Source organism: Pterocles gutturalis, unplaced genomic scaffold (assembly GCF_000699245.1).
Source record: "Pterocles gutturalis isolate BGI_N339 unplaced genomic scaffold, ASM69924v1 scaffold6283, whole genome shotgun sequence".
NCBI classification, from domain to species: Eukaryota; Metazoa; Chordata; class Aves; order Pterocliformes; family Pteroclidae; genus Pterocles; species Pterocles gutturalis.
In genome coordinates this window covers 245,160-269,485 of record NW_010117941.1, presented here as the reverse complement: position 1 = coordinate 269,485, position 24,326 = coordinate 245,160, and the positions used below count along the sequence as shown (strand labels likewise).

The 24,326-nt window shown below is 40.3% G+C and overlaps 1 protein-coding gene across 1 annotated transcript; it reads left to right on the top strand.

Moving 5' to 3' along the window:
- The first annotated feature begins 1,699 nt into the window (after positions 1-1,699).
- Positions 1,700-24,096, top strand: LOC104463605 (myosin regulatory light chain 2B, cardiac muscle isoform). Its single transcript, XM_010075998.1, has 7 exons — positions 1,700-1,882; positions 9,675-9,761; positions 12,515-12,590; positions 14,052-14,156; positions 17,671-17,749; positions 22,753-22,801; positions 23,565-24,096. The coding sequence occupies exons 1-7, from the start codon at positions 1,880-1,882 to the stop codon at positions 23,661-23,663; spliced, it is 498 nt and encodes a 165-aa protein (XP_010074300.1). The 5' UTR covers positions 1,700-1,879; the 3' UTR covers positions 23,664-24,096.
- The last annotated feature ends 230 nt before the right edge of the window (positions 24,097-24,326 follow it).

The following is a 24,326-nucleotide window of genomic DNA, read 5'->3' as shown; positions in this document are numbered from 1 at the left end:
GCCTGCAGATCACGCCAGAAAACTAAGGAGCGAATTGATGATAATAGTGATGATTGATGATATAGCAGATAAGAGAAAACAAAGCTCCCACAGGAACAGTACAAAGCATCTGCTAACAGAACTGTTAGGACAAACTCATGAAATGGCTGGATGAAAAGATAAGTATTCTTCCAAAAAAGGACACAGAATTCACGGGATGGAATCCTGGGCCCAGTGAACTCAGTGACAAAGCTGCTGCTCATTTGGCTGCCTTGTGAGGATTAGAGCATTGATCCCGCAGAACAAGTAGCCATATTCTTAAATGTAAGCACGTGAGCTATTACACTGGTTTCAGTGGGACTATTCTTCCCCTAAAGTTAAGCAGATGCTTAACAGCTTTGCTGGATCATGATAAGTCTTTATCACAATAAGCCTTTGACATTACATAAGCTTTTCCTCAAAAATCCTACTTTGACTTTTTCATAATACCAAACTCAATCTAGTGTCCAAACCTGGGTCTGCTACCTACCAGGTGGTTGCAGGCAAATGGACTGAGGGATTTATTTTTATGCTGTGTTACACCAGGTATTGGTATAATGTCACTGAATTCAGAATGATGAACACTAGGCTAACTTCCGACTTGTATCCACAACAATTTTGCTAAAGCCAGATGAACTGTATTCTGCTTATTTTTTAATTATCCCTGTAGGTGTTCAAGGTACTTCACAACGGCTAAACCAGTCCCTGCCCTGAAGAGCATGCAGTCAGATCTGAGATTAGAGATGACAGCACTGCAAGGGGCTGGAGCTGGAGAAAGAACAAGGTCCTTGTTCAACTAGATACTTAACCATATGTCTGTCTCAAAGTTCGGTTGATTGGTTAAGGACTTTCCTGACTGAAGGTTAGTGTGACTGGTACTGACATGTATTTCAGATGCTAGTTTATGCTCTTAAAAAACCTATTGTTGCTGCTGCTTCTAATGCCCGGCTGTCCTGTACAGATACTCTCACAGACACAGGTTGGACCTTTAGGAAATACGATCTCATGCCTGTGGAATTATGCCAGTTCATACTGGTTAATGTTTTGGCCCATTGTGATAATGCCAAACATGACTTATGAATCAGATGGAACGTGTATGCATTAATGGCCATGAGCATTCCCTGGGAGACACAGCCCTTGTGGTTCCTGTGCTGCCTTCTGTTTTCTCCTGCTCTCAGCACCATATTCATTACTACACATCTCTTTTTTCATGGTTTGAAGTCCATGACTCTCCAGCAATTTGCAGTAGTTTGAGATCTGGCCCCTGCACTGCAGGCATGTGTGACAGATTCAGGGAAAGCAGACCTGATCTGACTCAGCTTGTTGCCATCTGCAGAGCGGTGCTTTTCCAGCATACCTCCTGTTCCAGATGCACCTATGCAGAACCTCAGTCATTTTTCTGGAGCTCTGGATGCATGCACCAGACTCTGGAGCTACCAGACATCTCAGTGGCCTGGATTTATTGCTAGTTTCCTCTGCATTTTCTCAAGGAGTGTGTTTCTCTTTTTCAGGATGCCACGACCACTTCAAATCTTTTTAGTGCATGCCCCATGTTTATTATTTAGAAGTAGATGGGAAAGCCCCTTCAGCTCCAGCTTATTGTGAGTGCTGTACAATTGTATCCCAACCGCCTACTCTACTTATCTACTGCATTATTTCTGTGAAAGCAAAAGCCGTGCGTGGAACAGATGCTTGGAATGGTATTGGGATCCAATTACTGCACTTTCCAACCTTACATCTATTGTCTAAACTTGGAGCAGGCATATTTTTATTCCTTGGTAACACTATATAAAGAGACAATTGGCACTGTGTTTGCTGGCTGACCAGTTGGCAGAGAAGGTGTGGAAGGCACAGCAGAAGTATGGTAGGTTTTATTCTTTCCCATGTCTGTTTGTCTGTATTTCTTTCTGACCCTAACAATTCAAACAGAGCAATAATGATCACATGGGACCCCTGAAATCTCATACTTAATATCGCATCCAGAATGCAAATATACCCCATAGGGCGAGCTGTGAACTTTCAAGGACTTTTCTGCATGTGTTTAACAAATGGGTAAGGTAGGGAACATAGATGCTCATGCTGAAGGGAAGAGCTCGTGCATCGCTTCCCAAGACTAATACGCTAGGGCAGCAATGGCTGGTGCGGCTGGTGTTAATTAGTGCTAAGGTCTGCTATGGTGTGATGGGGAGTGAGGGAAAGGGATTGTCTCTATAATTTTTAACTGTGTTGCTCTTGAGACTGCAGGGAGAGCTAGGAAGTATTGTGGAGATTTTTGTGTCTTGCTCACTGTTGAATTTTATCTCTGTGACTCCAATAGCCAGCTCTGCACCAAAGGTGCACTTGATGTGATTCCAAGGAGCACAGAAGAACTCCTGCCTAAGGAGCAGTGGGCAGAATGGGCTCTGTCTTTGTCTACTGAAAATTCAGAGGAATGACTACAACAATATTAAAAAAAAAAAGCTGGTGATTTTCTCTTTCCTTATTCTTCTCCTTTTTGCAGGTCCTTTTCAGGCTGTCTTAGAGTAATGCTGCCCAGTGGCTCCCTGGGGCTATGGAATATTTGATTCTGGAGAAGACTGGAGAGGGAGTTGTATATGAAAAGCTATCTCAAACTTAGTTCAAACCTGATCCCATTTAAGCAGGTGATGAATGTGATCCAAGAGCTGTTCTGAGCAGGATAAAACTGTATTCAAAGTAATTTCTAAAATCCACACACAAAACTAGGTTCCAGTCAGTGCAAGCCCGGTGTCAGTGGTTTCACACTGAGCATGCAAGCCACTAATCATGTTCTTCACCACTCTTTTAGAAGTGAGCAGTGCCTGTGCTGATTATGCCTCTTCAGTTGCGGATTTACAGGTTTCCCTTTAATCAGCTTCACTGAAGCCTAAGACAGCCCTTTTGTGGGGTGGGGGGCAAGTGTTGGGTCTTGGGTTTTCTTTTTCCCCTCTTTTTTAAAATGTTGTTTGCCAATTTTTGTCCCTCCTATTTAGTTCAACGACACACCACACTGCTTGATGGTTGAAGACATTTCAGGACATTCTGGGGTGAAATTGCTTAAGTTAGGAGATACGAAAATATAGTGAGAAACTATTCTGTCTCCTCCCTCCCAGTTCAGCTGATGATTCTCTGTGGTAGTTCTTTTCATTGTGCCTTTTGTTTTGGGAAAATATCTTCTGAGGTACCTTACTATACAGGGACACATGAAACAGATTTAAAGTGGAAAGAAAAAAATAGTCTTAATGAAAGAAAGCTGAAGAATATCTTTACATAAGGAAGTGATCATTTTTTATTAATCAGAGGGAAATGTATATGTAATTATGCTAGATGAACTCTGTGGGGAGGTTTTTTTCTCTCTTTATGATGTCTTAAGGGATTTATAAATATTACAGAGGTTTTATAGCATCATAATATTTCAGATGTGCAGTAAAGCTACTTTCAAAGGATTAGTGCAGACAAAGCAGCATAGTAAAAAATAATTACAAGTCAGCCAGTGCTACTAGGCTCTGACATACAGGGCTGATGAGAGCGAGAGAGGCAGGGTTCAGGGAGATAATTTTTCTAACAAGAGCAGACCACACAAGTGCTGTGGAATGGAGTTCTGAGAACTGTCTACGGCTCTCCGCTAATTCCAGGGAATTTCAGTGAAGTTGGGTCTGTGATGTCTCCCCGCATGCTCTGTGCTGATGGGGAGAGGGAAGGGAAGAAGAGAGGCAGAAGAGAGGAGTGGGAAGCCTTTTTCATGCTCCCAAAAGATTCCTGTGTTTGTTCAGTTGGAGTGACACCTTGTAGCAAATTCTGTATGCTGGAGGGAACTGCGTCACCAAAAATAGATTGCATTCTGATCAAATGTGTTTTGCAGCCTGCTTAACTGTCTGGAATGTACCACCTGTACTGAAGCAAGCACTGACCTCAGTGGAGCGATGCTGATTTCACCAGCCGAGAATGGAGCCCGTTGTTTAACGCTTGAAGTGTTCGTGTGTGCGTCTGCACACCCGTGTGTGTACATGCGTATGTGTGAGCACAGAGGACTGCGTAGGGAGAGAGGGACTGTTCATCTGTTTACATGAAGGAGGAGGACATGTATATGCCAGAGAAGAAAATTTGTTGGGTGGGGAAAGCAGCTGGTGAATTTTGGGTCATAGAGGTTGAGCAGGCTGCGGTTGGAGAGGTTATCTGCCCTTCCGAGATAAGTTTTAGGAGATAATACATTCTCTGTGTTTATCTGTGCAAGAGAAAAAAAGGAGACTGGGATTGGGAAGGGATTTTATGTGGGGCAAAGGAAAATGCCTTAGTGTACGGGAGTGTGAAGCCAGGAGGATGCAGTCCAACAGATTTTTGTGTCTAGCAGGGATCAAAGGTGTGCGTGGCTGTGTGGGTGTGTGGGAGGCTGGGACTCCATATAAAATGGAGTGAGGATGAGAAGGGAGGGACCTGTTTGTGAGTGCAGAGTAGGTAATAAAAAGATCTTCTGTTTCTCAGTTCTGATAACATGGGTTTTTATTTGAATGATCTGAGGCTGTTGCCTGTTTGAAATGCAAATTGTGCCCTTAGAGCAGTTTATGTTGCTTATTCCTCTCACTGTTCACTCAAAGGCATGCACTTGGGTTGGCCTTGTGCTGCTCACCTGCCATGAAACGGACCAAAACTGTGCTAAAAAAGGTTGGCTTGTCCGTAGCTGGGTTCTCGGGTGCAGACGCAGTGTAAATCATCTCAGCAAAGCAAACTTGTGAGACAATAATCAGCACAAATCCTGTCCAGTGCTGCAAAATTCCCTTGGATGGGCCTGAGATGTAACTTTTGATTCAGAAGCTGGATTAAATAATAACAAAAATTCAAAGACAGGAAATGTCAGCACTGAGATCCCAGAGTAGAATAAAAACAAGGAGAGGGTGTGATGGATGAAAAAGTAATAGTAACTCAGAGTTAACATCATACTGGGGATCACAGTAGGAGACAAAATCTGAGCAAGATGATGGATGATTCTGTCTTTTCTGTAGTCACAGACATAGTTGCAGAGGAAGGAAGTATAAAATGTGAAACAGTGCAATTTAAAGCTGGTAGTATCTTACGTCTAGGGTGCCTTGGGCTGAATGAACGCCTAAGGGTAGAAGACAACAGAATCAGGCTCTTAACAGTGTTTGCCACTGTTTTTCTGTGAAGGGCACCCAGGAGACCTGCTTATCCACTGGTATCTTCTTCGGTAAAAAAATTAAAAGAAGACACATTAAGTTGCTGACTAGGGAATTGCTTCTGCTTGTGTTTTAACTTTGGCTGTCAGGAATATCAAACTGTGTTGTCTTGAGTTATTTAGAGTATTTTCTGAGTGATTTAAGGCATGGTGGACCAAACAGGGAACCCCAAACTAAAACAAAAATGTGGCTTCTGGTAGAGCTGCCCATTTTGCCTGACTGACTGGGGAGACATTCTTGTTTTGTAGAAAATGCTAAGTAGAGGTCGGTTACTGCATACTTACTGAGGTGTAGAAGTGTGTGCCTGAGCAGTCAGTGCGGAGCAGCGCCAGTTATGGAGCTGTACCTTTGTTTGTCTTGCAGCGACTTGTCTGTTTTACCATACCTTCCTGGGTTGGCTGAGAACTTCATTGAAGTGGCTGAGATGATAAAGTTCTGCAATAATCCAGTGTCACTTCCTTTGTATCTCTGGTGTCATGAACCTATTCTAGCACCAGCCGTTTATGAATTTATCAGGGTAAACCACGCCTCACATTCTGAACTAAGAAGCAAGTATTTTCAGCTCCTTCCTCCTTTGCATGTAGAGATATAAACCAATTCCCTGCCCCCTATTCTCTTAGGCACCCTGAAATGGGAGATTTCTTCACTCTGATTCACTTGAACATACACCCCCCCTTCTGCAACAGATAAAAAATGAATCCCTGTTCTTATATCCAGAGAGCAAAAGCAGCGCACGCTCATTTTTTCTGTCTGCCTGTGTCACTGCACGATCCTTGTTCTCTCTGGCTCCCTGACACTGCCAGACGGAGAAATATAAAGAACCTCAGTGAGGGAAACCCAGCTCAAAGCAAATGCCTGGTTCAACAGTGTTTTCTTGGGACCAGATTTTTTGGTATGGCTCCATTTTTTTCAGTTAAAGCTTCTAAAACAAACCAAAACCAAACAAACAAACAAACAAACAAAAAAAAAAAAAAAGAAAGAAGACCCTTTAAAATCCAGGCTAATTGAAGGAGTGCTAACACTAGTAAGACAAATGAGTGATATGCAACAAGCCTGTGGTTTCTCTTCTAAAGTGAAGTGTTGTTTTCTTCACAATGGGATGATTAATACACTCAGGCAGGAATATTAATAGGCTTGTTCAGTTGTTGCAACATTCTTCCCACTGCTGAGCTATTGAGGCCTCAGAATCTGAGCCCAGGGGACCCTCAGCTCTTCAGTTTCTCATCTGGCACGTTTTGTATGTCAGTCTCAAAGCACATGTTGCAAAGATAGAGCGGCTATATTTGCAAAGTGCAGCTCACACACTTTGCGTTTTACAAACGGGGAAATCAAGGCAGACAGAAGTGATGTGTCAGTCACCCACTTGCTCCTCTCTAGGTCACCTACTAAATTCTTGACAGTTTAGAAACCATATGTTTGCTCAGTTCTATGTTGCTCTTTTTACTCTGCCATTCTTTCAGAGAGATAGTCCAGAGTCAGAATCCTGATTCTATTCATTAAAAAATTCTGGAGTGTTTGGAGTTGTCAGACAGCAGCACAGTCTTATTTCTATTCTCCTAAAGCTGCCTCTTAGCTTGACTTACCCACCAGAACGACAGTGACAGTGTACTGTATTCTGTGCCTGCCCCATCTACTTATCTCTCAGCCTTCTCTCCACACCGCCTGCCTATCCAGCAGCCGTGCACAGTCAAGGTGCATTTCTTCCTGTGATTATGAATTTCCTAGCCTTTCAGAGCACATAAATTACATTCCCAATACTGCACATAACCCAAGAGACTGATAATCCAAGATGCTTTGTACGTTTGATGCCAAAAGACTTAGCTTGAAACTGGTGATGGAAAGCCATTCCCATCCAACAGCTGTTCCCTGGCCCCTGTGAAATGTATTGGTGGTCTCAGCCCCATTCCACAAGTGAGAAGAGCATAAATAGGATCCACACCCAGAGCTTCAGCAGAAAAACTAAAGATAGATTTAGCCACATGGGCAGTGATCTCCTTTGTCATCCCTGGAGACGACTAACCAGAGAGTAGCACTGAACAAATATAATTATCCTAGTACTATGATTATTCTCTGGATAACTAGTCTTCAAACTTTTTTGCCTTGAATGGGACTTCACTAATGTAAAGAAACTTTGGGGTGTTTTTTGTGTCGCTGTTCTGTTTCTAATAGATACTGAGCCACAGCTTTTGGGTTTATCTGATCCTTTCTTCTAGCTACAGTCCTTGCTTGAAGCCTTATAGCACAGAGAACCCATTAAACTGAGCAATAATGGAAGTATTGCCAGTGTTTGGCATTTAAAGTTAATACAACCTGGAGCTGAAGCCCACTGTCCTTCGTTGTGGCTAGCTTAAAAAGATGCAGGTTGTTTGCTAGCATGGGGAATATTTATCACGCTGAATATGGATGCTGTGTTTGGCCACAGCAGAGCAAAGCATGAGAATGGTGAAGCATGTTTTGTCTTCATAAAGACCAGCTACACGAGCGCAGGAGAACCAGTTCTACTGCCCCATCCAAAAACACTGAGTCCAGCCTTGTGCCTTGTGGTCAGTTCCCCCAGACAGCTTGCAATGCATTCTGCTGGGTAACATCTGCTTTCTTTTTACCTCGGGGAACAAATACATAGGATTGTTCTTAATATTTCCATTTGATCTGGAAGTGTTGAAAACCTCCACCAGGCACCTCACGTTACATGGAAGATTGCCCATTACAGCTGAAAATAACACTTATTTCACGTGGAGGAGGAGGAGGGAATCTGTTTATTCCAAAATCAATATTTCTACATTCATTAAACATTCCACTTACTCACTTTTTTTCCCATGCCTATGGTGGCATTCTATCCTTCTTTTTATCCTCACTACAGAGATATTTTTCTTTTGATTTCCATTTCTATTTCCAGTGCTTTGCATTAGCCAGTTGGAGCTTGACAGGTCTGCAGTGTGGGTATGTGGGTGAGGGTCTCCCATACCCCTAATTTTCAACTTGGGACCTAAAACAGGGTGGCTGAGTGTGGAAATCTGCCTGGCAAATAAAATTGATCAGACAACGTATACTTCAAACAGAGTCAAGTGGGAATATTTCCTTGAGATGCTCTGTTCCTCACGATATTTGAAATCAGTATTGAATTGGAACTTTCATAGGCTTTTTTATTTTGATGAAAGGAGACAGTAGAAGTTGTCTTCTGTTTCATGCAGAACAGCCCAAAATAAGTAAGACTAATTTTTCAGGACATGAGAACCAGGTGGGACTATGATGATGAAGTTTAAAAGTAAAAATGATAAAGAAAAAAATAATCTGTCTGGATGGGAACTCAGAAGGCGATGTAGCTCATTATCCTGCCCCAAGTGAGGATAATGCTGTGGTTAAAACATTTCTGTAATCCATAGGAATCACAGATTTTATTCTTTAGAGATTTTATTCTTTACTGCACAACAAGAACTGTGTTGTCTTAGACAAGCTGGTTGGGCCCTCATTCAAAGATACAGATTGGAGTCGAGTTTTGACAGATTTTTTTGAGAGCATTAGATTCTTAAATATCATTGTAGCTCTTTCCCCAATCTTTCTCTGTCTCAGTCTTCAGACTAGGGAATAGTGATGAAAGCAGGCCCACCCTTTTATTTAAGATGACTATCCGGAATATTAAAATTACAGGGGCTAGTAAGGCAATGCAGTGTAGTGTCCTAGGGTGGTGCAAGAATACAGACTGTCCTCCAAGGGTAGAAGGTGTTCCCACCTAGGAAGGATCTGTTCAGTCAGTGTTGGTCCAGACAGAGCAGACTTCTGAACATTTCTACGTGAGTAGGAAATGATATAATTTCCCTTTATAGCTCCTGCACTGGGTCTTCATGCAGGGCCTCATTCTGAGTCTGGCTGCCTGCCCCTTCATGGGAGCTGGGAAGCAGGAGGACCTGTAGCCACTTACCTGAATTGCTTCTATTTCTTGAGAAGAGCAGTTTGGGGATTTTAGCTTACATTTCCAAGTGAGACTATAAGCTTACATCACTCATCCTGTAGTACAGAGCTCTGAAAAGCCAGTGCAGAAGGGGGAGTATTCTCCTGCATCCAATGGTCTGGTGTAGGTGGCTGTACCAAGGAACAGGCAGTTCCTTGGGGAAACCAGCAGTGGACCAGCTATGATATTCAGAGTTACACTTTGTGTCCCTCACCTTTCTTAAGGCAGCACAGTGACAAACTGTCCATGTTTATCTGAGCTGTCAGTATTCCAGGCCAGTGCAAGGGAATGACAAAAAGCCTCAGTGACAGATTAATCTGTTACTAAAGCAGCATTTTTAAATCCCATTTATATATATGTATATAGTTGATTGAATTAAAAACCTTGTCATAACAAAACACAATCCTCTTGTATTACTTGACTGTATATATTTTACCTTGTATTAAAGATGGAATTTGTTTTCATGGGTGCTTAACAGAAAGAGTAATGTCTATTTGATCTTTTTATTTGTACTACAGGCTCCAAAAAAGGCAAAGAAGAAGATAGAAGGTGGTTCCAATGTCTTCTCTATGTTTGAACAAACCCAGATCCAGGAGTTCAAAGAGGTTGGTCACTATTCTGCTGTTCTCTATAGTCTCCTGTCATTGCTAATGAATAACATAGGTTTTGTTTGTAATCCTTATTCAATTCTCCATCTACTTTAATAGAACACACAGTTGTTTTCTGAATCATCTCTGTGGTTTTGGCTGGTATATCATTTTCCTTGTGTGTTTGTTTGTTCTTCCCTCTATTCTTTCTTTCATTCTTTATTTCCTTCTATCTCTCCCCCCCTCACTCTCCTGTTTCAAGCTCTAGATTTATTGGAAAAGTCTCCAAGCCCCTGCTCCAAAATAAAGGAAAATTACAATCTTATCCACTTTAGCCCTGATACTGGAAAACACTTGAGAACATGTTTAAAGTTAAGTGGTATTTCAAATACCACTTTTAGCCTTACGTGCTCAAGTATTATCCTGAATGGAGATGCCTTATTGAACCAGGGCTTTAATTAATTAATTTAATTCCACAATGGCAACAGAAAATATTCTTCTATGCCCTCTAATACTGCCCGCAAACTAGAAACAAAAGTACCAAGAAGCCCTCAGCCAACTTTCGTCATAAATGCCAATAAAACAAAGCAACATGTTGAGATTAACTAAGTAAGCATCTTTTACCTCCCAAAGAATTTGGTATTACCCTGCATTGTAGATTCTTTGGCCAGTTACCCATGAGGAGGCAAATCTAATGGGCTGTCATAAAAGCTGAAGCATATTAAAGACAGATCATTTCTTTGGTGAGTTTATGTTGGTTTTCTGAGTGGACATTCTATAATGTCTGTGAGACCATTACATTTTGCACTGGTTCATAATTTTAAATTATGCATTTTCTCTTCATTTTTTGCTAACTCACATCTCCAAAGCAATTTCTAATGTGATAAATAGCTACTGTTTCATTTTGTACATGTGGCTTTGAACTTTACTTTTCATGAGGATTCTCACCAGCAGAGCTCAGTGGTGAATGAGACTAAAAACCCATTGTGAGGATTGTGAGGATGGCCCAGGTAAATGAATTGAAACAGCTTCCCTCCAGTTAACGGCAACATGTTTAACACTCTTCTCCCACCTCTTCTCTGTATCCTATTGAACCTCCAGGTTTATTTTCTCCAAGGACTACTGTTTGAAGACGCACCAACAAAAAGAACGGCTCAGAATGCTGTATTTGATCTACTGTAAATAAGATAGTACTAGAAGTATTTCTGGGAGGATGGTGGCAGAATAATGGCAAAAGCGTGAGGCAGTGGAGTGGTCCGGTGAAAACCAAGGCTATGTTGTGTTTAAAGACTGCATACCTGGGACAAGTATTTCTGAAAAGCTGGCTTGGATCAGAACACTTTTATCTGGAGATTTCAACCAGCTCACCAGAAAATGTTTCAGCATTGCTGTTGCTACGTTATTTTAAGTTCACCCACTACAATACATACCTTGTCTTCTGTGAGCTTGCTGGGCTCTGCTTTGCTCTTCATATTTTGTTCTGTTTTGCTTCCAAATTGTGGGGTTCACCATTTAAAGCAAGCCCCTCCAAAAGGAGGGCAAGCAACTCCAAAGAGTTGGACTTAATTTTTTATTAGGTGATGGTTTGGCAGGTAAATGAAGGGTTATGAACCTGCATGCTGCGTGGCCAAACTGGAATGTGAGCAGTGGGGCTTTGTAAGAAACTGGAGGTAAAACTACATGAAGATATGTTGGTATAATACAATCACGGAGAGAAGTGCACCCTGTAGAGCAGTGGACTTTAAAAGTCTGCAAGTTACTGTAGCTGCAATGAGCTAGCTGTATTCTCAGGAGAACATTGTCTTTCATAATAATACTGGAGCAAGAGTAATTCCTGGTCATTGTAAAGATACACTCTCATATTGATGTGCATGTCAGACAGATAACCAGCTTCAGAGACATGCCTGGTTCTACTAATATTCCCCATAGCGTGACCAGGGGAATTTCAGGTCATTAACTTCCTTCAAAATCAATGAAACATTAAAAGTGGGATGGCAGCGAACAGACAGACGTGCAAATAGGTAAATAAATAGAGAGGCAGTTAGCTGGCTTGGTAAATAATGGTTAGAGTACCTAAATTCTGTGTTGTCTGAAAACAGAAAAATAACTGGTTTTTTCTATCAAAGGTTAAATTTTCCCTGACAAGAAGTATTTAAGGTCGACACATCAAGGTCAGTTAGAGCACAGAGTACAGTCTGAAGGATACAATTTATTGGAAAGGGAAACAAACTTTAAATAATACTATGAAACCTACATTTCTCTGTACTTTTGAAAATTCAGCTATCTCTATATGATAGATCATTTTAAGGCCCTGAAGAAATTTACTTTAGTTTGATAGCAGAGAGATAACTACAGTAATTAAATGTTTTACAGCATATGATAGCTGCACAAAGGAATGAGGTATGGGAAAGATACAAGACACACAGAGTAATCACTGACTAAATCCTCCCTAACTAAAGCCTCCCTAATTCAAACCTTTGTGGGTTAAGGCCTGAATGGCTGGAGATGCCAGCATTGGCTTCAGCCCAGCTACACACTGTACTGAGCAGTAATTTAGTAAGAAGAAGTTTGGGTGGGTTTAATTAAGCCCCTTGCCAAGATACAATAATGTGTTGAAAGTGAGAAAAGTGCAATGATGCAGATGAACCAACAGAAGTTAAATATTCTTCTTTACAGCACGAATACAATACCGCCTGGACCAGTAGGTGTGACTGTTGCACTGTCCAGTGCAACATGGCGATGGCAATAAATTTTCCTTTCTCTTCCAACAGGCTTTTACCATCATGGATCAGAACAGGGACGGCTTTATTGACAAAGCAGACTTGAGAGACACATTTGCTGCACTAGGTAAACTCATAGTAATAACTACACACTTAAAAGAAATGCAGTTTTAATTTCAGGCATATAAGAAAAGTTTGTATTAGAATTATAGTAGGGGAAGCAGTAAGATACACAGGAGGGAAAAGGAAACCTGTTCAGTTTGATCTTCCTCCTTTACGGCAGTTGCTATCTTTCTACATAGCTCCAGCTGGAAAGTCTCCTGAGCAGCCTCTTTCAGAAGCAAAATGAAGTTCTCTCTGGGACTCACTGCCGGGTGCAACAGAGCTGTGCAGCTGGCAGCTCTCCAAAGGCACTGATCCCTCCCCTGCAACTGTCTCATAAAAAGCCCACCCAAGGAGGGGTCCATGCCAGGCATTTCTGATTTGTCTCTGAATCCAGGCTTCACAGGCTTGTACCTTTTTCATCTAGGAGCCATGCAATATCTACCAATTAATGCTGTTGTCATGGACTAGCTGCCCCTCTGCCCACACAGAAGTAGGAGGACTTCATGTGAGGTTCTGGGCTGTTGTGCATTTCTGTGGGGTGGAATGTGCATGTCATGAGATTAAGTATTGTCCAGTCCATGCCCATCACAATCCTGATAATATTAAGCAGATTAAAGCAAATCTTCCTAAGGAAAGGAAAAATCATAATGCTCATGATCCCAAACCTGGAGTTGTATCCTCATTGCAACATTTGAGGCTTGAACAGTGATGTAGGCATTTGGGCTTTTGCCATCTGGATCTTATTAAAAAGAGTTTGATAAGAATCTTTAGTGCTCTCTGGGGTGGAATCAGACGCCAGCAGAGTCAGTGCAAAGAGCAGAAGCTCCTGAACTCTTTATTGCGACAATGAGGCTTGCAAACTTTGGCCTGTAGCTACTGTTACCCTGAAATATTTATTTCTTAAGGCCAAGTTCTGGTATCTTTCCTGTTCAGTGAAGCCCTTCAGTGCCTATAAAGTACAGTCCCAGCAAATTACCACTCAGTTTGAGCAGGGTTGCCAGGGTCTAAATTCTCATCAATAGGACTGCACAAGGACGTGGCAGGGATATGACTACCCAACTCATTCATCTGCTCTCTACTCTGAAAGGCATCTCAATATATAGGAGGGCAAAGACTGAGACTTTGGATTCACTTCAGTCACTTTGAACTCTACTATATTAATATCAGCAGGGCCCATATTTCACCTAAGGTAAAAAAAAAAACAAAAACAAAAAAGAAAAAACAGTTTATTTGGAAGTGCCCCTTCTTTTGTCCACTGCTGGCCACGTCCATATTATTTATCCTTCTTACTCCTTCAGTCATCCTTTGATCTTAGAGCCAGCTCTGCCAATTTGTTTTACACTGAGGTATTCTGGAGTTGTGTTCTACCATGTTATTAGCAGAGTTGCACAGAGCCCGGAGCTCCCCAGTGGGAGGAGATGAATGGGAATCATTTTTTGAAACACAATTTGTGATTTATTATGAAAAATGATCTCTGCTGCAGGTCGTCTGAATGTCAAGAATGAAGAGCTTGAAGACATGGTGAAGGAGGCGCCAGGTCCTATTAACTTCACTGTCTTCCTTACTATGTTTGGGGAAAAGCTGAAAGGTAAGTACCTTTGGGGGGTTGGAGAGGTATCTGTCAAAGATCCTCAGTACTGAAATATCTCAGCACCTTGCAAATTATAATAATGTATCCACAGAACAATGCTTAAAGGCAAGGAGTGATCTCCATTTTTGCAGACAGAGCTGAAGTATGAAAAGGCTAAGGGACGGTCCAGAGGACAATTCAAAGGTGTGATTTCAGCTTACATAAGCTAACATGAAAGTGGTAAGCTGAGGTCCAGAAAGTAATGAAATCACAGCAGCCTGGAGCACAGTGCAGATGAGTTATTCGCTGTCGGTAGGTTCCTAGGCTGAAGTCTGTTGCTCATGCTATAGTGGTATCACTCCCAGCGTTACCTGGTTTAAAAGTATTTTCAGTACTTCTACCAAAAAACTTTCTGCACTCCTCTGGCTCATTATGCAGACATGACCTCTGCATCATCCTTGCAGTTACAGAGCATGAAGGAGCAACACAGCCTTCCCTCATTTTCTGTACTAGTTGTAACCCTGCAGCCCAGCCTTGGTTTCACTTGAGGTCAAGAGTGGTTTTGCCGTTGGATGAAGATTTTGCTGAGTAACTCTTAATGGAGTGGATAAACTGAAATAAGTTAATTTCAGCGGATTTACAATTACAAGGGAGAGGGATTTTGCTGATTGACTCAGAATATATAGGGATCACTGTAGGGAGCTCAGAAAATGTGGGTACTAAATTTGTTGTGGGAGCTCATAGTTTGGTCATATTAATGGCTTGAAACTGCAAGAGAGGGAGTGTGAGGCCAAGAGAAACTTCTAGTCATCATCCTATATGCATTAGAGACAGGTGAAAGCCTTGACCTTCAAAGCAAGGTTGGCCTTACCCAAGCACATTCCAGAAATTTGTTAAAATAACTAATGAACAGAAAAATTAAAAGATCTGATCCCATCTTCTTAAAAACATTTCTATTGCTGCTGGAGTCTGGCTTTATATTGCTGAGCACAACTTCAGTGAAGGGCTTCCTATGCTTGGAATAGAAAATAGAGAGGTCTGAAAGAAAGAATTAAGGTAGTCCTCAAATAAACACACTATTGCTAAGGAACACAGCATGTCTGGGAAGCATAAGAGGTGATGGAGAAGGCTGTAGACTGACACTGAGGAGGGGACTTTATTACCCAGACATCGATCTGTCTTGGTCACGGTGGTACCTCCACCTTTACATTCCAGATATCATCTTGCAGAGTAGGTAGTGCCCTTCTCCATCATCTTCCTTCTGGGATATGTGACTATTACTTGTGGGGTGCCCTGCTCCCCATTCCTGTCTATTTGTGATGCTTATGATCACACAGAGCATGGAAATGAGCTCTTCTTCCTTTCCCCTCTTCCCTCTTGTCTCTTATGATTGCTGAAGCTGGCAAAGAGTCTGGTGCTGCTGATTGTGTGGCCTAAAACCAGAGCCAGCACAGGAAGGTGAATGGTAACGCATACCCCTCTTGTCTGCAGGTTTCCTGTTGGCTACTAGCAGAGGAGGTTTTTTTTTTTAATTTCCATTTGGTGAAGGGAAAATCACAGCTGTGCTTGTCATGCCCTTCTGGTTGGGTTTGTCATGCAAAGGAAGCAGAGCCAAAAGACTGCACATTCCCAATCAAAACTAATTGGGATGAAGAGCCTTTGTAGTGCAATTAGAAAGGGAGAAAGGGCTAGAGGAAGTGGATATGGCAATTTTGCAACACTCTTTATTAGCTAAGTACCACTCAGAGAATTTGGTGAAAGGTGCTTTCTAAGTAAAATTTGTTGTGCTATAATTGATTTCTGTCATAAAGGGGAAGCTGGGATTTTAGGGACCGGCTTTAGCTTTGTATATTGAGATCATGGTGCCAGATGAACAGCTAAGAAAACTCGGTTTATGTTAATGCCAACCACATGGAGCTGTTTCTACAGGGAGTCAGAATAATACAATTTGTACAGAAAACAGAGATGCCGCACATCAAAGAAACCACTTTATTTACCAGCTAATCAATAAAGAATGCCTGCTGCATTGCTTCTCTTCAAAGCCAAAGTCCAAGGATATGACAGAGTAGAAAATGTAAAACACAGTAAGGAAAAAAAAATCCCCCACACAGTGGTGAGTACTTAAAATGCAGACCTTTCCTCCAAGCTGGAAGATGTTTCTTTTCATGGGACAATCAAAACACTCATTAAATACCAATGCTCTTTGTATTGATCATACATTGCAGTTTGAATACACTGCCTACAGCCTGGCAAAAAACCATATAATATGTATTCTAGTGTGACAAGAAGAAGGCCATATAGCCTCAGATTTATTCACTATTATATCCACTAAGATACTACCACTAATCCTTGTGAAACCTTTTAAACAAAGAAAACTAAGGAAGCATCGGAAGTGTATGTAGTCATTAGAGCAGGGAACTTTGACTGGGTTCTATTCTGGTTCTCTCTCTGTCAAACTTTGAAACAAACTGTGAAACAGTGATTCTTTGTGTTATTACTTTTTTTTTAACCATGCTTTCAACATTTCAGCATCCCAAGTAGCTTCATTTGCCCATGGGTCAGTCTACCTGCTTGTAAATTTGGTTTCCTATAGTTATAAATACTGATTTGCAATATATATACTACTGTAATATTTTTAAATACTGGGGAACAGTCAGAAGCAGAGTATACAGGGTATCCTTTGGTGTGGCTTGAAACTGACTGTGAGTACACTCAGAATCTGCAGTATTACAGAACAGTCAGAAAGCCCAGCCAAGATTAAGGCATTGTGAAAGTTAGTCCCTGACCCAAATCTTTTTTCCAGTCTAAATAGATGGCACAGATAAAGGACGGAAGAAAAGGAAAGCTGCTACTATCATTTTCCTGCTGGAAACAGAGGAGCAGGGAAATTAAAGTCATACCAAAAGTCTGTGACCCAGCTAAGAGCAAAAGCAAAATCTTGGAGCCATAGTTTAGTGCTTTAAACCATCCTGCTTCTATAAGTAACAATGCAGAGACACTGAAGTGGAAGTGCACTACAGAACGTAAGTGCAAATCACCATTGTACATTGATCATCCCATTTCCATCGCATTCCATTGACATGCTGATTTTATGATGAGCTCCATTTCCTTTCGTGGGGGAAATAACCTTTATATAGTGAAGAAAAAAGTAAAATCCAAAAGTGTTTTACAAGGAACATACAGTACAAGATTAAAGGAAGCCAGTGAGGGAAACAGTTTGTTATATTTTCATTTCTGAAAGCCACTAATCCTCTGGGTACTGATATTGGAGACCAGTTCCTTGAAGTTTTGTCTCCTGCAGACATAGAATAGATATGAGTTATTATTTTTAAGCTTCTGAGCATTGAACTATTCACCTCTATTGTTTATCTGACATGACAAATGCTGCCGACTTAAGGAACCTTTGTCTTCAAACCTTCAACTGCAGAATTCTCCATTTTGCACTGTTTTCAAGTGAAGGCAATTACTTAGCAAGTATTCGGCAGCTATAGAAATACATCCAGGCTTCTAAATTATCTTTCATTAATTTTAGGCACGGACCCAGAAGAAACCATTCTGAATGCTTTTAAGATTTTCGACCCAGAAGGAAAAGGCCATATAAAGGCAGACTAGTAAGTTTATTTCAAATCCTTTAAAAAGCATAATAATAATAATAATAGTAATAATTGCACAAGCTTAAAGAACTGCTTAAAAGCTATATTTTTCACAGTATTTTAAGAGACAGAGGAACTGTCAGGCAGAGAAACATTTAGCTTTGTAAGACAGAGTTAAAAGACTGGACTATTGTATGAATGTATTAGTATACCAAAAAGAGATGTTATTGTCTTCAGACACTGCAAGAAGCAACGGAAATATAATCATATGTAGGCCATTAGATAGCCTTTTTTGAAGGTCTGGATATAAATCAACACATGACTCTTTGTAGATTAACTCCATATGTAAAATTAAAATGAATGTCTGGTGCCTAACTCTCAGAGTGCTTGAGTAAAATGGGAAAACTAGTCCCCATTTAAAAAAAAAAGTGACCAATTTAATTAACTCTGGGACATGGTTTTAGTGAGGACATTTTCCTTGTTATGTGTTTTACCATTTGAGCCTTCTGCTTCTAGACAATAATTTGCCATAAATTTCCACTAGCTATAGTGGGAGCCAAACCAAATAATACTACTAATAATTTGGCAATTATTGTCAATATGGCTTTTTTAAAATAAGAAGGCAGGACCTAATTTGTATTCAGAACCTGTTTCACCAACAAAGCTGAGTAAAAGGAATTTAAGTGCTAATTGCACAAATGTTAATCCTCATCGGACTGCCAGAATGGTATAAGAAGGTCTTCAGGTAAATGAGACAAATGATCTAACAGGGCAGTGGATAAGGTCTGACCTATGGCTCCAGTGAAATGCTTTATGTGCCTAGATTTATCCATACGCTTAAATTCCTTGGTGAATTTGGGGTCTAATATTTTTGCTGCAACAGCCATTTCAGGTAGATTTTATAAAGCGTAATATGTATAGGAAATTTATTGGGGAACCAGGAGGTACAAAATTGTATTTCCATGAGTTAATTCTGCTAATGTTGTGATATGGTAAATGAAAATGAAACCTCTCACCAGAATCTCTAAGGTAGAGTTTTCTATTAAATTATCTGCAATTATAAGTGTCTCATGAATGTTAGCTGAAAATGCAAAATTCATGTAGGATATTTCCTTACATTACCAATATGCTTTTCTCTGACAGTACCCCAGTGTGTATGAGAGTCCTATGATGGTAAGCAATATACAAAATAAAAGCAAAGAAACAGTCTTTTCAGTAAAATACTCCCAAATTAACGAAAACACAACACGTGTATAGAGCAAATAAACAGAAGGAACAGAGGGTTGACAGTAGTCCTGATTGTTTGGGGGTTAACATTATCCAAACAGCTTGGGAAGAACAGTCAGAGCAATACGTCAGAAGTGACTCAAACAATCAGAATAAAATGTAGCCTGTTGCCAAACAGGCCAGATTGCACGGTAGTGAAATCACAGCCATGAAATGCAACCTTCTGATAACACAAAACTCATGAAATGTTATATTTCCCAACACTATCTGTAATGACATACTGCATACAAAATCTGCAACTTGCCACCCTGTGTCCAGTTCTACATTCCTTGGACGCTGGAAGCCAGGCGGACTTTGGGGCAAATTAGGAATGCAATATCACACTCCAAAATGAAGATGAGAGAGAAATACTTTTCCTTTTCCTTGATGGAAAAGGTCAACCTTGTCCCCACCCCCACTGCACTGCTAACATTAGACAATTGTTTTAGTTCATCACCACAACAGAGCATAATGTTTACTTATTAGACCCGAGGGTAATGTTGATCATTACAGAACAAACCATTAAATCAATTCCGTGAATGTCTTTGAGGTTTAACTTCTATTCATATGCTTCCAAAATTTAGACATTTGAAGGTTTTGAAATAATTTTTATGTTGGCTCATACAGCCATTTCAATATGACAGTTAATGTTAATAAATAATCTTTCTCCATATTAAAAAATCCTGGAATGTTTCTCTCCAAAACCAGCCATGTTGACCTTTTAATCAGAACTTCTTTTTATGTTCATGGAGTTAACATCCTTCTGGGGATTTTTATGTCTCTTCCCTCTGCGTGCTTTCACCTCTAGTCTGGAAATGACTCACTTAGTCCATCCGATGGTAGCTGGGATGGAGCCTTCTAACCTTTCCAGAAGCTCCAGGAGTTTATAACTTACTTCCAATTCAGTGACAGACTTTGTTTGTCTGCATCGTTATACCACACATAAAATCCTTCCTATAGCACGATGTCAAAAAGAGAAAATGCTTTAGGTCAGATCCTCAGCTGGTGTAAACTGGCATAGTGTTTGGAAAGGTTGGATGATTCAGTCCCGAATGCCATTTATTGGACAAAGTGAGTCAGGCCAACATCAACTGCATCTAATGCTGATGCCAACAAAACTTTTCAGATTTGTACCAGATGAAAATGGACCCAGGGAGTTCACATGCATTCTGGACCTTTGGAGACCAGTTTGTCTGAGCTCGTGATGTTTCTCATCATAGTTGTAGAGCACTGTTCTTTTCAACTCACCTGTTTGTCTCCAAGACAGCACGGTAGAAAGGGAAAACCCAGTGGAAAACCAAAATGTCCCAGAGATTTCACAGATAATTTTTTAAATGGCTTTGAAAATATGTGAATGCAACAAAGTATTTGTAACTGTAGAAAGAACTGATGTCAGCCAGGATAAGAGATAACATTTAGGCTCTCACATCGAGGCAAATTGATGTTCTATTCAGAAGACTTTAATTTTTTTTTGGTTTTTTTTGAGAAGCAAATAGTATTTAAAAAAGAAAACAAGACACACAAATAAAATGTGCATAATCTCTAGCTTTGGAAACTGTGAGTGTTCGTTTCTCTATAAAATAAATAATGGAAAATGTGCATAGATTCTTAACTTAGTCCTTCTTCCTTATGAGTGTGCCAGAGCCTACTGGGCTGTGCATCAGAAGATTATAATTAGATATTTGATCTTTTCTTTTCCCCTAAATACTTTAAGCATGTGAATAGAAGACACATAGTGCCCAGATCTCTTTTTAATTCAGTCCTGTTTGTGATGAAGTTTATTTGTGACTTCTGGCAAAACTGCTGTAAATGCTTCCTTCTATTCACCACGCTCCTTCCTGTATCACACTTCTGTTGCCATTTGCTGCTGCTGGTTGCCCCAGTGCACATATATCCAATAATCAATTTATGCTGACGAGAATGAACTCGCTACTCTTGAATTCACTGATCGTTTGAGAATTGTGCTTGAAAAAATGCAGTCACATAACAAAATGCCAGGATAACAAAACAGAGAGAGCAATATGAGAGAAAGACATGAAGAACGACTTTCCTAAGTAAAGAGAATGGTAAAGCAATGCAGGAAAAATATATACAATAGCTTAAGCTCTGTCTGTGACTACACAGTATTTCCCAAAACTTGCATGGATATTTTGTCCTTGTGGGTAAGATCCTTATTCATTACAGAAACTTATTTTTTCAGTTTTCCCTTTCTGTCCTTCCAAATGAGCACTTCACATCAACAAGAAAGAGATTCAGAAGTGTATATGCCTCTTATGCAAATTGGGATATGTCTTTGTTGTAGCCTTTTGCTGAAAAAAAAAGTGTGTCAGAAGTATGAGGAAGTACAGTTGTAGCTTTGCCATCAAAACTACACTTAAATCTGTGTGACTTTTTTCACTCGGGATGCATGGTGTGTGGGAGCAGGAAGGGGAGCTTTGCTATTTTGCCTGAACATCTGCAGCCACAGTAGGTGAATTTTGTTCATATGGAAGTGTTCCTGTGCAGGCATGATTTCTATTATAAATAGTTTGCTTTGAATATTCACTTTAAAAAGTAGAAATAAATATTCACTTTAAAAAAGCAGAAAGGGCTGTTTCTAGAAGAGCTATTGCTCTCACCACAACAATTTCTTCAAAAAAGCAGCTTGTTGTTCAAATCTACAAACTAAACCATATTTCTGTACTTGTTTCAGCTTTTGTTTTTGTACAACGGACTGCTCATCTGTTATCACAGGTTTATAGTCTGGTTTACTGATCTAGAAAAAATCCTGATACTGTGTAAATACCTTTGGTAGTAACAAAAGGAGACAACTCTGTGTTGTTAGTCTGAATGCAAACTCTGAGATTAAAATAGGAATTCTACAGGAAGGGGAAATTATTAGTGTAAGTGAAAGGGATGTTTATGTGATATAAATGAGTTCACACTGGTGGATGCTCCAGCCCATTGTGCATGTACTGCCCTCCGCACATGAGTAACTGGGTGAAATATAAAGACATTTTATCTAAAGGGGTTAGACTAGAAACAGTAATCATTCTTCCTGCCTTTTCTATTCACCTCTAAACTTAGGTAAAAAAATTACATGCTCTACTGACTTCCTACAATGGGTTTGAAAACAGAGGCTAAATCAGCTGAGAGTCTGTCCCAAAAATATTCTCTTTGATGTAATTGCATAGGATGCAGATTGTGTGTGGGATAAGCTCCTTGTTACAGTGCTGTAACTCCAGATCAAGACACTGTACCATGAAATACAACAGGTCTCATGCAGTTTCAGCCTCCTCTGGGAAGGACTGCATGCAAATAAAGGGCTTCTCAGATGATGATTCGGAATAGCTGTTGGAGTTCTCTTTCAAGTCCTCTTTCCCATTTCATGCTCTGTTCCTTTCATCGTCAGATTTTACAGAAAATGTTCTCTCTCTTGGTTTTTTTTAAGTGATTCAAACTTTAAACAGCAAGTGAGAAAACCTACCATTTTAGGTTAAGATAAGCATATGAAATTGCTGTATTTCAATTAGAGTAATAACCTTAAAAGATTTTAAACCTCTATAAAATGTCACAAAAGCAAAATAAGTTGGCAGAGCGAGGCATTGACACTGATGGGTGCACACAGAAAATCTCTTACAATATCATGTAAGGATTAACAGCTGTAATTTATGCGGTCACACAGATTTTCTTTCATGCAACTTCAGGAGGGATCTTGCCATCTGAATTGTCATGTGCCATTATCACCCTTTAATCAGGTTATTTTATTTTAACAGCATCAAAGAAATGCTCATGACACAGGCAGACCGGTTCAGCCAAGAAGAGGTAAGAACCTTCTTCTTTATTCAAAATAGGAATATATCTCCAGCTACTATTCAGCAGTAAGTATTTGCCCCTGTTTAAATGCATGAATTCAGCTGAAATCCAGACTGAGAGAAGGTTGATGCCAGCTCCAGTAATTACGAACAATTCAAAGCATCTCTTCTGAATAGCTCCATGGCTAAATCAAAGTCAAACAGATTCTTTGGATTTCCATCCAAGTGTAAGCATGGCCTATCTCTTGCTGTTCTTTCCTCTGGTGAGCTGGGCAATGACTTTACTAGAGTTTAAGTGGGTTTGGGTGGGGACTGTGATCTGGTTTCCATTTCTATGAGAGTTATTTTGTTTGAAATCTGAAGTGAGTTCTGAAATGAGGTACTGACTTTGTGGTTTGTGTGAGACTGAACATGGATCTGCTGGCTGGGAAGAATTTAGAGGGACATTATTTTCAGAAGAGGAGGTTGAGTGGAGTTGGTTCATGGCAAGAACAGGCTGGAGCACAGACTGTAGTATATTATTTCGCCAGGTCTTACCTGAATTTCAGGGAGAGCTCTTTTTGACAGGGAACTTGCTGGCATTCTAGCAGGACTATATTAACTGCTTGTGTCCTAATTCCTTTTTCAATTTTACTGAAGGTAAGGAAAAATTTTCCATAGTGGTTAATGGATCAAGGCAGAAAGGAGCTGAACTGGGTTGAAAATGAGAAGCAGTACATGTTGCTGTCCCACAGTCCTACATTTGTAACGCTTGTCTCCTGTTTGCTTGGCAGATCAACCAGATGTTTGCTGCTTTCCCTCCAGATGTCTCTGGTAATCTTGATTATAAGAACCTCTGTTACGTTATCACCCATGGTGAGGAGAAAGACTAAGAGGAAAGAGATGAGCTTCTCCTGTGATGATGCACCAAGTTATTTCATAATGCTTTTGTGTGCAAGACAAAAGGCTAAACTTTCAGTATGTGAAACCATGTGGTCATCAGCAGAGAACCAATAAAACAATTGAATTAGATTAAAGTTATTTAATGCTCCTGTTTTTATAAAAGATGAAAATACCAATTTTGTGAGTTTTTTCCCATCCTTTTTTTTTTTTTTTCCTGTCAGTGGTTTGAAATGGAATTTTCTTGATGAACTGGTGCTTTCGTGATTTATTGACAAAGCTAATGTTCCCCAGATGGTCCACTGGGCACTGCAGTGTTGCTTAACCTCTTGTCTTTTATACATAAGCTCCATGTGTTAATTGAGAAATCCTCTAACTTATTGCACCAGGAAGAGTATTTGGTAAATAGAATTCTGTTCCATTTCACAGCCCCTAGCAATGAAAGTGTAAATAAAACAATCTTAAGCTCTTGTGAATATGCAGTATGCCCTCTGCATCTCAGTGATGTGGCCAGTTTCATAAGCCACTTGACTCATTTGCTTTGGTGCAAAAGAACAGAAATAGTGGAGTAGTAGCTATTTTTCTCATAGAAAAATTCACCTAGGTGCACTTAGAAACCAGTAATAACGGATTTCACCTTCAGAGATACCTTTAGT